The 13,823-nt window shown below is 32.7% G+C and overlaps 1 protein-coding gene across 1 annotated transcript in view; it reads right to left on the bottom strand.

Moving 5' to 3' along the window:
• The window catches only part of dnajc17 (DnaJ (Hsp40) homolog, subfamily C, member 17), a 55,405-nt gene extending 45,450 nt beyond the window's left edge, over positions 1-9,955 (bottom strand). The window contains exons 1-2 of the mRNA XM_052145495.1: positions 9,787-9,955; positions 6,806-6,875 (exon numbers count right to left, since the gene is read on the bottom strand). Of these exons, the coding sequence (XP_052001455.1) occupies positions 6,806-6,875; positions 9,787-9,864 (148 nt within the window). The 5' untranslated portion in view covers positions 9,865-9,955. The remainder of the gene's footprint in view (positions 1-6,805; positions 6,876-9,786) is intronic.
• Positions 9,956-13,823: the final 3,868 nt, after the last annotated feature.

The raw sequence follows: 13,823 nt of genomic DNA, 5'->3' as shown, positions 1-13,823 counted from the left end.
TTAAATGTAACAAGAAATAATATATGAAATAAAACATCTTATTTATTGACTAAATACATGGATTTGTTTATTTTTTAAATAAATAGAATATGCATTAATATATATACAGTGAGGAAAATAAGTATTTGAACACCCTGCTATTTTGCAAGTTCTCCCACTTAGAAATCATGGAGGGGTCTGACATTGTCATCGTAGGTGCATGTCCACTGTGAGAGACATAATCTAAAAAAAAAATCCAGAAATCACAATGTATGATTTTTTTAACTATTTATTTGTATGATACAGCTGCAAATAAGTATTTGAACACCTGAGAAAATCAATGTTAATATTTGGTACAGTAGCCTTTGTTTGCAATTACAGAGGTCAAACGTTTCCTGTAGTTTTTCACCAGGTTTGCACACACTGCAGGAGGGATTTTGGCCCACTCCTCCACACAGATCTTCTCTAGATCAGTCAGGTTTCTGGGCTGTCGCTGAGAAACACGGAGTTTGAGCTCCCTCCAAAGATTCTCTATTGGGTTTAGGTCTGGAGACTGGCTAGGCCACGCCAGAACCTTGATATGCTTCTTACAGAGCCACTCCTTGGTTATCCTGGCTGTGTGCTTCGGGTCATTGTCATGTTGGAAGACCCAGCCTCGACCCATCTACAATGCTCTAACTGAGGGAAGGAGGTTGTTCCCTAAAATCTCGCAATACATGGCCCCGGTCATCCTCTCCTAAATACAGTGCAGTCGCCCTGTCCCATGTGCAGAAAAACACCCCCAAAGCATGATGCTACCACCCCCATGCTTCACAGTAGGGATGGTGTTCTTGGGATGGTACTCATCATTCTTCTTCCTCCAAACACGGTTAGTGGAATTATGACCAAAAAGTTATATTTTGGTCTCATCTGACCACATGACTTTCTCCCATGACTCCTCTGGATCATCCAAATGGTCATTGGCAAACTTAAGACGGGCCTTGACATGTGCTGGTTTAAGCAGGGGAACTTTCCGTGCCATGCATGATTTCAAACCATGACGTCTTAGTGTATTACCAACAGTAACCTTGGAAACGGTGGTCCCAGCTCTTTTCAGGTCATTGACCAGCTCCTCCCGTGTAGTTCTGGGCTGATTTCTCACCTTTCTTAGGATCATTGAGACCCCACGAGGTGAGATCTTGCAAGGAGCCCCAGTCTGAGGGAGATTGACAGTCATGTTTAGCTTCTTCCATTTTCTAATGATTGCTCCAACAGTGGACCTTTTTTCACCAAGCTGCTTGGCAATTTCCCCGTAGCCCTTTCCAGCCTTGTGGAGGTGTACAATTTTGTCTCTAGTGTCTTTGGACAGCTCTTTGGTCTTGGCCATGTTAGTAGTTGGATTCTTACTGATTGTATGGGGTGGACAGGTGTCTTTATGCAGCTAACTGACCTCAAACAGGTGCATCTAATTTAGGATAATAAATGGAGTGGAGGTGGACATTTTAAAGGCAGACTAACAGGTCTTTGAGGGTCAGAATTCTAGCTGATAGACAGGTGTTCAAATACTTATTTGCAGCTGTATCATACAAATAAATAGTTAAAAAATCATATGTTGTGATTTCTGGATTTTTTTTTTTAGATTATGTCTCTCACAGTGGACATGCACCTACGATGACAATTTCAGACCCCTCCATGATTTCCAAGTGGGAGAACTTGCAAAATAGCAGGGTGTTCAAATACTTATTTTCCTCACTGTAGAACATGCATAAATATATATACAGAATATGCATAAATAAATATATAGAATATGCATAAATAAATATATAGAATATGCATAAAGATATATATAGAATATAAATATATATATAGAACATGCATAAATATATATACAGAATATGCATAAATAAATATATAGAATATGCATAAATAAATATGTAGAATATGCATAAAGATATATATAGAATATAAATATATATATAGAATATGCATAAATATATATATAGAATATGCATAAATATATATACAGAATATGCATAAATAAATATATAGAATATGCATAAATAAATATGTAGAATATGCATAAAGATATATATAGAATATAAATATATATATAGAATATGCATAAATAAATATATAGAATATGCATAAATATATATATAGAATATGCATAAATAAATATATAGAATATGCATAAATATATATATAGAACATGCATAAATATATATATAGAATATGAATATATATATATATAGAACATGCATAAATATATATATAGAATATGAATATATATATAGAATATGAATATATATATAGAATATGCATAAATATATATATAGAATATGCATAAATAAATATATAGAATATGCATAAATATATATATAGAATATGCATAAATAAATATATAGAATATGCATAAATATATATATAGAATATGCATAAATAAATATATAGAATATGCATAAATATATATATAGAATATGCATAAATAAATATATAGAATATGCATAAATATATATATAGAACATGCATAAATATATATATAGAATATGAATATATATATAGAATATGAATATATATATAGAATATGCATAAATATATATATAGAATATGCATAAATAAATATATAGAACATGCATAAATATATATATAGAATATGCATAAATAAATATATAGAATATGCATAAATATATATATAGAATATGCATAAATAAATATATAGAATATGCATAAATATATAGAATATGCATAAATATATATATAGAACATGCATAAATATATATATAGAATATGCATAAATAAATATATAGAATATGCATAAATATATATATAGAACATGCATAAATATATATATAGAATATGAATATATATATAGAATATGCATAAATATATATATAGAATATAAATATATATATAGAATATGCATAAATATATATATAGAACATGCATAAATATATATATAGAATATGAATATATATATAGAATATGCATAAATAAATATATAGAATATGCATAAATATATATATAGAACATGCATAAATATATATATAGAATATGAATATATATATAGAATATGCATAAATATATATATAGAATATAAATATATATATAGAATATGCATAAATATATATATGTGATTTTATCAATTGTATAATTTTATTTAAACCTAATAAATAACACTGTATCAAAAACTAAAACTAAAATTAATTTGTGGTCCTTTTCTGTGTATTTTAGTTTCAGTCCAATTATGCTCATTTTTATATTTACTTCAGTTATTGAAAATAACACTGGGAACGCCAGTCGTCCGCACGCAAGGGGGTTTCGAATGTAGCGTGACCTTTGCCTCACCCCCTGTGCAGGCGCAAGTCTCTCAGCCCCTCTCGTGTGAGCTGGTAAACGGCCACATGCGAGTCTACGTATTCTGCAAACGTCTCCACTTTCATTTTGGGAAAGCGACGCTGGTCCGTACACCATTATCCTTTGGTTCCCGTTTTTGACTTAATCAGGAACTCTTGTCGGCATCCGGAGACCACAGGGAACATAACACCATGATCTTCCAAGGTGCACGTCCTAGTTTTTCCCGATACAGATTTGAATTTCCCAGCATTGATTATGCACATGTTCTGGGTAAACGGGGTATAAGAGAACACACATGCAGGAGTTTGTACAATCTGTCAACTGCTGAAGCTCGGAGCGTTTCTGCAACATTTGTAGCATCAAGTGTTTACCAGTTTAATCTATGAATTCAAAGGGGGTTTGTTGCAGTTTTTTGGATGTTAAAATACATTCAATGATCTCAGTTTTATGTGTAGAGATGACTATAATTAAGCCATTGGTTGGTTGATTTCCCAAAAGAGTGTGAACAAACACTGTGGCACTTTTGACATTAGGCCAGCAGCATGCTATACACAAGTACGTAAACACAGACGTAAATGTTTGGCCAACAAATTGCTAGCGTGCGGTCCCGTTCTTGCGTTACTCTGGCAGTAAAACAATTTCGACTCGTCCCTTGTTGATTATAAATCTGGGTCACTTACAATGGAAGTCAATGGGGTTTAATCTGTAAACATTCAAATACTCTTTCATATCTGTGTTAGTTAGTTACATGACTAGCGATAGTGATGGAAAATAAACGATGTTTCAGACTACGTTGGTCGTACTGTATGTTTCAGGTTGTAGATTCAAAAGAATCGATTCATTAGTTCGGGAATCAGACTACGTTGGCCGTACTGTATGTTTCAGGTTGTAGATTCAAAAGAACCGACTCATTAGATTCATTAGTTCGGGAGTCAGACTACGTTGGTCGAACTGTATGTTTCAGGTTGTAGATTCAAAAGAACCGACTCATTAGATTCATTAGATTCATTAGTTCGGGAATCAGACAACGTTGGTCGAACTGCATGTTTCAGGTTGTAGATTCAAAAGAACCGACTCATTAGATTCATTAGATTCATTAGTTCAGGAATCAGACTACGTTGGTCGAACTGCATGTTTCAGGTTGTAGATTCAAAAGAACCTACTCATTAGATTCATTAGTTCGGGAGTCAGACTACGTTGGTCGAACTGTATGTTTCAGGTTGTAGATTCAAAAGAACCGACTCATTAGATTCATTAGATTCATTAGTTCGGGAATCAGACAATGTTGGTCGAACTGCATGTTTCAGGTTGTAGATTCAAAAGAACCGACTCATTAGATTCATTAGATTCATTAGTTCAGGAATCAGACTACGTTGGTCGAACTGCATGTTTCAGGTTGTAGATTCAAAAGAACCGACTCATTAGATTCATTAGTTCGGGAGTCAGACTACGTTGGTCGAACTGTATGTTTCAGGTTGTAGATTCAAAAGAACCGACTCATTAGATTCATTAGATTCATTAGTTCAGGAATCAGACTACGTTGGTCGAACTGCATGTTTCAGGTTGTAGATTCAAAAGAATCGACTCATTAGATTAATTAGTTCGGGAGTCAGACTACGTTGGTCGAACTGTATGTTTCAGGTTGTAGATTCAAAAGAACCGACTCATTAGATTCATTAGTTCGGGAATCAGACTACGTTGGTCGAACTGCATGTTTCAGGTTGTAGATTCAAAAGAACCGACTCATTAGATTCATTAGATTCATTAGTTCAGGAATCAGAACTCACGCTTGGATCCTGAACTGCATGTTTCAGGTTGTAGATTCAAAAGAACCGACTCATTAGATTCATTAGATTCATTAGTTCAGGAATCAGACTACGTTGGTCGAACTGCATGTTTCAGGTTGTAGATTCTAAAGAACCGACTCATTAGATTCATTAGTTCAGGAATCAGACTACGTTGGTTGAACTGTATGTTTCAGGTTGTAGATTCAAAAGAACCGACTCATTAGATTCATTAGTTCGGGAGTCAGACTACGTTGGTCGAACTGTATGTTTCAGGTTGTAGATTCAAAAGAACCGACTCATTAGATTCATTAGTTCGGGAATCAGACAACGTTGGTCGAACTGCATGTTTCAGGTTGTAGATTCAAAAGAACCGACTCATTAGATTCATTAGATTCATTAGTTCAGGAATCAGACTACGTTGGTCGAACTGCATGTTTCAGGTTGTAGATTCAAAAGAACCGACTCATTAGATTCATTAGTTCGGGAGTCAGACTACGTTGGTCGAACTGTATGTTTCAGGTTGTAGATTCAAAAGAACCGACTCATTAGATTCATTAGTTCGAGAGTCAGACTACGTTGGTCGAACTGTATGTTTCAGGTTGTAGATTCTAAAGAACCGACTCATTAGATTCATTAGTTCAGGAATCAGACTACGTTGGTTGAACTGTATGTTTCAGGTTGTAGATTCAAAAGAACCGACTCATTAGATTCATTAGTTCGGGAGTCAGACTACGTTGGTCGAACTGTATGTTTCAGGTTGTAGATTCAAAAGAACCGACTCATTAGATTCATTAGTTCGGGAGTCAGACTACGTTGGTCGAACTGTATGTTTCAGGTTGTAGATTCAAAAGAACCGACTCATTAGATTCATTAGATTCATTAGTTCGGGAATCAGACAACGTTGGTCGAACTGCATGTTTCAGGTTGTAGATTCAAAAGAACCGACTCATTAGATTCATTAGATTCATTAGTTCAGGAATCAGACTACGTTGGTCGAACTGCATGTTTCAGGTTGTAGATTCAAAAGAACCGACTCATTAGATTCATTAGTTCGGGAGTCAGACTACGTTGGTCGAACTGTATGTTTCAGGTTGTAGATTCAAAAGAACCGACTCATTAGATTAACTAGTTCGAGAGTCAGACTACGTTGGTCGAACTGTATGTTTCAGGTTGTAGATTCAAAAGAACCGACTCATTAGATTCATTAGTTCGGGAATCAGACTACGTTGGTCGAACTGCATGTTTCAGGTTGTAGATTCAAAAGAACCGACTCATTAGATTCATTAGATTCATTAGTTCAGGAATCAGACTACGTTGGTCGAACTGCATGTTTCAGGTTGTAGATTCAAAAGAACCGACTCATTAGATTCATTAGTTCGGGAGTCAGACTACGTTGGTCGAACTGTATGTTTCAGGTTGTAGATTCAAAAGAACCGACTCATTAGATTCATTAGTTCAGGAATCAGACTACGTTGGTCGAACTGTATGTTTCAGGTTGTAGATTCAAAAGAACCGACTCATTAGATTCATTAGATTCATTAGTTCAGGAATCAGACTACGTTGGTCGTACTGTTTGTTTCAGGTTGTTGATTCAAAAGAACCAACTCATTAGATTCATTAGTTCGGGAATCAGACTACGTTGGTTGTACTGTCCGTTTCAGGTTGTTTTCGGACCCCAGGCACCCCTTCAAAACTACAACACTCACCAGCTTTGGGATTGTCGGGGTTTTTATCAGGGTGGCACGACAACGCTCTCTGTCTGTACGCTTTCTTGATCTGTAAAAGAGAGAAATAAGAATTTCACTGCGGTTCTTCTGTGGTTTCTTGTTCCACATCCGTATCTCTGCACATATATTCATCTCATCTTGATATCAGAAACACTTTTTGGACATTTGGCCCAAGCCACGGTGCACTTCTTTGCATTTAATATCTTGATTAAACTTCACATTCTCTGTTGTTTTTGTTATTGCACAAGAAAGTTTTACATAACCCAAGACGCAGCAAATGAGAGCGCACGGTTTCCTGGAAAGCACAAACCATCCGGAGATGTTTTATAACAATAGATGGCGGTCACATCCACCGCAACCCCCAAACCCCACGAGACATCCGACCCAAATGCCCCTCTTAAATCACCGCGCACATTAATGTCAAACTGCACACGCATCACTGCACGTCTGCACATGTGAAAAACACGCAAGCCTCCAGGACTAGAACAAGAGCACTTGCATGCAGTTATGTGCCCTCAGTAGTGTTTGAGAATGTCTGAGAGATTTGGCATCGTCTCAATGAGACTTGAGTCCACAAACAGCCAGGCCTGATTCACTGCGGTCTGCCAGCACATCCTTACCCACTTACCAACAAGACACGGACCAGCAGGTGGCTCTTTAAAGAGCCATTTCATCCAAAAATGTACAGCCAGTCATCGTTTACTCACCCTGAAGTTGACTCAACCCGTTGAGACTTGCGTGGAACACAAAAAGATGAAGTTATGCAGTATGTCATTCTCAGTCACCATTCACTTGCATTGCATCTCATTTCTACACAATGAAAGTCAATGGTGACTGAGACTGAACATTCTGATTAACATCTCATTTTGTGTTCCATGGAGGTACAAAAAAAGTCATACAGGTTTGGAACAACATGAGGGTGAGGTAAAGATGACAGAATTTTCATTTTGGGGCAACTATTATTTTAAGATTTTTTTTAATGACAATAAAGTAACCCCCTCTTCCTTCACACAAAAAACATATTTATTGGTAATAAATTATCAATTAATTTATTAATTGATAAATGAATCAATTAAATTAAATAAATTAAGTTATAATGATATATACAAGAATATTGTTATTTAATATCAATAATATCATTTATTTATAAATGTTTAATTATTAATAAACAAATAATTTTATTTAATGTACTATAGTAATATAAATAATTGCACTAAAAATTTTATTAGGTGTCATAAAAGATTTTACAGTCCAAAAATAATCTTATATATTATATATATATATATTTCTTATAATTTTTTAAAATTAATTATTATTATTTGGGGTGAAAGACCAATTTTGACATCATACATTCATATATTAGATAACAGACATGAATGTATAATAAAAATATAAAACAATATTATATATATAATATATTAAAAAGGACAGTCATTTATTTTAAACAAATAATTTTCATTACTGTAAAGAATTGCACTGAAATTGTTATTAGGTGTCATAAAAATGTCAGTGCAAAAAATCTTAATGCAAAAATATAGATTTTTTTAATTTTATTTATTTTGTATTATTATTATTATTTGGAGTGAAAAATGAGCTGGACATTTTTTCATGCAATTCACACAATGTATTTTAAATATGCATTAATATATTAAATAAAATAAATAATATCTTATTATATCCATCCATCTTCATCTAATTATATATATCAAATAATATTTTATAATATATAAGAAAACACATTAATTTATTTTAAACAAATTATTTTCATTACTGTTCTATGATGATATGAATACCTTTTTATGCAGCACAAATTGCATTAAAAATGTTCATTATGTGCCATAATACTGTCACGGCGCAAATAACATCTATTTATCGTTTGAATTGGGGTGAAATATGATCTGTGCATTGTTTTACGTAATTAAAAAACACATTATTATATTAGACAAATGACATTAATATAGTAACATAATATAGTATGTGTATATATATATATATATATATATATATATATATATATATATATATATATATATATAAAATATATAAATAAGGGCAGACATTTTTATATATATATATATATATATATATATATATATATATATATATATATATATATATATATTTGCATTACTATACTATGGTAATATAAATAAAAAACAATTTGCAACGCTAAAATGTCTAAGTGTCATAAAAAATTATGTAAGAGTGCAAAAAAAATCATATTGCAAAAACAAAATAATATATTTTTATTTATTTAATTATTATTTTGAGGTAAAATGTGAGCTCAATGCGATTCACAAAATTTTTTAAAAATATTAATTAATATATTAGATTAAATAAATTTATATATTAAAACGTATAAAATATTGTATTTCGATATAATTGATATAATTAAAAATAAAGTAATTTCTTGGACTGCACCGCCACCTTCTGGTTACATACATAAACTCACCTCATTTATGAAAACAATGACAGTCAATTCCTCAAAGATTAATAAACACGCAGAAAACTTAATTTTAGACCGTATTGTTGAAATTAAATGTGTGTGTTTTCGTACTAAAAGCAGTCAGTAAAGATCAAATATGTCGAAAAACATCTTTAAACATTGAGTTAACAACATCCTCGGTATGCAGAAAGTACATGATTATGAGCTTGTTGTAAAGGCGAAACAACATCTTTAAACATCAAAAAACTCTCTGAACTAAATCAACTTAAATGCAATTAAATATTAAAAGCGTTTTTAACATTTATAATCAGTTACTGTCCATGTAGTCCTACATTCATTTAGGACACCAAACAGACCCTGTTACACCATCTACTCGTTATAAAGATGATATTACAGAGTTATATTTTTAATTTGGAAGATTATATGATTTCAGAAATTGTTATTATGGCATTAATAAACAGAAACAGTCACGTGTGCATGTAAGCTAATGAATAAAGCTGTCAGATTGACGAACCTGTTTCTCTGTGGCTGTCGATTCAACGCCCAATAACGCGTAAAGATCCATCTGTAAAATCTCTTTTGTTGACGACATAATTTAATTTGATTAAATTATAATAAATGTGTTAAAACGATGTCCTTCAGACGATCGACAACAGTTTTAGAAGGACTTCTTCTGTGTGATTTCTGTGCACCGCATTGAATCTAGAGCGCCACCAGCAGTGCGGGCGAAGAAGTGCCGCTTTATATATGAGACTGCTTCAACTGAGTGAAAATAATAACACTTTATTTATTAATAATATATTAATATATCCTTCTTGGTAGATATATAAAATATTTTTTAAATAAATAAAAATATCATATATTTTTATGTTTTATTTTACTTAATTTTTTATTAATTTATTCATGTATTATTAATTTATCTAATGTCATTTTTGAGTGAATTAAGTCTGGGCTAAAAAAAAATCTCCCTTACCTTTTTCTGTATTGCAATACAGAATGTATAAGTTGCATTGTGAATAAGTGTTAGCATTGGCTTGGGTTTGTCTACCAGTCTAGTCAGGATAAGTGAGCAACTATTAGATGAATGTGGGATTAGTTGAGCAATTAGGGATTTGCTCATTCCCAACCCAATGACTTAAACAGGCGTGGAATGTAATCTAACGCTGACTATAAAATATAGCTATAAACAACACTTTCATTCACACTTTCATATGTGACATTACAGTGTTTATACATATGGTTTATAGCCAACACAAATCCTTCTGCCCTACAAGGGAGAGGAGAGATGGTGAAGAATAGCATACTAGCATGCATCTCAGTATGTACATACTGTGCACAGTATGCACATTTTCTGCACATATAAAATATTAGCATTTTCTTCTCTCAATATTTAATAAGACTGTCAAAAAAATTTTTTGCACAAACTTGGATTTAAAAAAAAAAAAAGTGAAATAAATGTTTATTTCCACGATGAAAACTGGATGCCACTTGTAAATTTAACATGCAATATGAAGTCATGTTGACATTGACATTGCATACTACTGTTTGAAATGTTTATATTTGCATTCTGTTTACTACTTTCATTTTTTAAATGAATAGTAGGCAGTACAGTGTATTTGTTTATTGTAGCAATTATTGTTTTATTAAAATAGATGGGATCTTATTTTTGTTTATTTATTTATTTACTTATTTTTGTCTTTGCATAATGTGTGCTATTTATTTTAAACTGAATGCATTTATTTATTTTATTAACATAACAAAGTCATTACAATTTATTTATTAGGGCCCAAGCACTGAAAGTGCACCTATAGATCTATATGTTGTATAGATCTCATCAAGCTGGACAATTTTCACGCTGACAGTCATAAGCTCCTCCCAACAGGAAATCGGCCATTTTGGATTGTTTGAAAAATGCATGCTCTGGAATTTGAAATACTCCTCCTAGGGATTTCATGTTACAGGCACCAAATGTGGGTGACATCATGCCAAGACATCGACAATGCTATATTGCGAACAGATTTTTGATATATCGAACGGTGTTGCCACGGCAACGCAATAAAGCAACGTAAAAACTAATTTGGAAACAGGAAGTGTCGCATATCTTCTGCAGGCATAGTGTGATTTACATCAAAATTGAGCCGTATGTTTGGCCTTGCGGGCTGATCACATTGGTCGGAAGGAAGTGTGGCACTTTAAACAGATCTTGAAATATCTACAATATAGAATAATGTCAAAACAGTGCAGATTTAAAATTCTGTAGAGATTCTTGATATTTTAAATTCTGTTGCCATGGCAATGCATTAAATGTCATGATTCCTTTTTATATTATATTCACAAGTTTTTAAGGTACTTGGCATGCTTGAATTTTCATGGTTTTGCACACAGGTCAGCGTTGTCGGCCATTAGGCCTGGGCAAATGTTAACACATGGCCGTGGCCTAAGAGCTCTGTAGCGCTACCTTTTGACAAAAGAGGTTTCTTCTACGGTCACCAAACTTGCTGCATATATTGTTCTCATCAACCCGGAAAACTTTCAAAATTACAGTCTTTAGCTCCACCAAACAGGAAGTTGGCCATTTTGGATTCAATTAGATTTTTTTATTTTTTTTATTTCAGACCCTGAACTTAAATAAACAGGAAGTGTCTCATATCTTCTGCATGCATAGTGTGATTTAGATACAAATTGAGCTGTATGCTTGGTAATGGGGGCTGATCACATGGATGTGGCTATTGTGAGTCACAGTCATAGCGCCACCAACTGGAAGCAGGAAGTGTGGCACTTACAACAGACTTTGAAATAGTTCTGTTATTTTTATCCGAAATGCTTTTAGAATAATGTCCAGACACTGCTGGTGCACAGTCAAAGTTTCATTGTTATTCAAATAGCGTTACCCTGTTAGTGCTACATAGCATTGTACTCAATCTGGATTTGTGGCCAATCAAATCAATCCACATCAAATTTACTAATGTTAAATGTAATAAGGTAAAGGGTTTTTTGATATCTCGCATTATATTTTCAAATAACAATGTTCTTTTTTTGGACTGTTCAAGTGTTCACACTTGCCATAATTACACATTTATTATATTTGCCACACACATCAAAGTTGTCAACCATTATGTCTGAGTCGAAGGTAAAACATGGTGTCTTACTTGTTTACTCGACTCGTGTATCCATCATGCGTTGTTTTTTTAAATGCACTGGGTGGGAATGGACCTGTGGTGCACGGGCCCGTCATCGCTGCTTGCAGCTATATTTTATGTTTGTCTTTGCATACTGTGTACAGTTTAATTTGTATACATATAGTAGGCTGTGTGCAGTTTATTTATTTATAATAGCAATTATTATTTTATTAAAATGTCTGGGATCTTATTTTTACTTATTTCTATTTGTATGTATTTATTTATTTATTTATTCCTGTTTGACTTTGCAAACTGTCTGCTATTATTTTTAAACTGAAGGCCGTGTATATAGTTTATTTATTTAATTATTAATTGATTTTATCAACATCACTAGGACATGTATTTTAAAAAAACAAAATTAAATTAATTAATTTAGGTTTGTCTTTGAATTGTGTACCGTTTAATTTGTTAAACAAATAGAAGGCAGTTTTATTTGATTATATATTTATTTATTTGTATTTTATTTACATTACTAGGACCTCAATATTTACTCACCTCAATCCGGGTGGCGGAGGACACGTTTCAGGTGCCTCCGCTTCTGAGACCGTCATCTTATCACGTGACTCGTTGCGCACGACACCGCGGAGACTCACATCATGCCCCTATTTATTAAATTAAATTATATATTTTATTTTATTTTATCAACATCACTAGGACATTACAATTTATGTATTTATTATGTTTTATTAATCAATTAATTTATTTATTTATGTTTGTCTTTTACTGCTTCGTTTTTTTAAACATAAAAGGCCGTTTTTTTTGTTTATGTATTTTTATTTTTATTTTTTATTTACATTTCTAGGACTTTACTATTTACTTATTTATTTTGTTTATCTTTGCATATCGTGAACAGTTTTCATTTTTTAAAAAAAAAAATAGTAGTTAGCTGCAGTTTAGTTATTTATGCTATTATTATTTTATGAATATTACTAGGACCATTCTGTTTATTTATTTATTTATTTTAGTTTGTCTTCGCATACTGTGTGCTATTTTAATTTAATTTATTGAACGTAGTAGGCCTATGCAGTTTGTTTATTATTTATTATATTAACGTCACTAGGACATACGATTTGTTTTTATTTATTTTATTCATTTATGTTTGTTTGTCTTTGCATACTGTGTCCTGTTTCATTTATTACACAAAGAGAAGGCAGTATTTTATTTAGTCGTTTATTTTTAACATTACTAGGGCCGTATTCGTTAGTTATCGTGACAATAAAGTACTTTGAAATAACATTTATAAAAGGGAATACAGTATATAACCGCGCAGTGTTTCGTAAACAGTACGCAAGTGTGCTCCAGACAGTCCGATCGTTGCCGATGTGTTTTGATTGACAGAGGGCCAAATTGAGGCACGCCCACTCAGTCTCAG

Source organism: Xyrauchen texanus, chromosome 16, assembly GCF_025860055.1.
Source record: "Xyrauchen texanus isolate HMW12.3.18 chromosome 16, RBS_HiC_50CHRs, whole genome shotgun sequence".
NCBI lineage: Eukaryota > Metazoa > Chordata > Actinopteri > Cypriniformes > Catostomidae > Xyrauchen > Xyrauchen texanus.
This window is presented reverse-complemented; position numbering and strand designations above follow the sequence as displayed.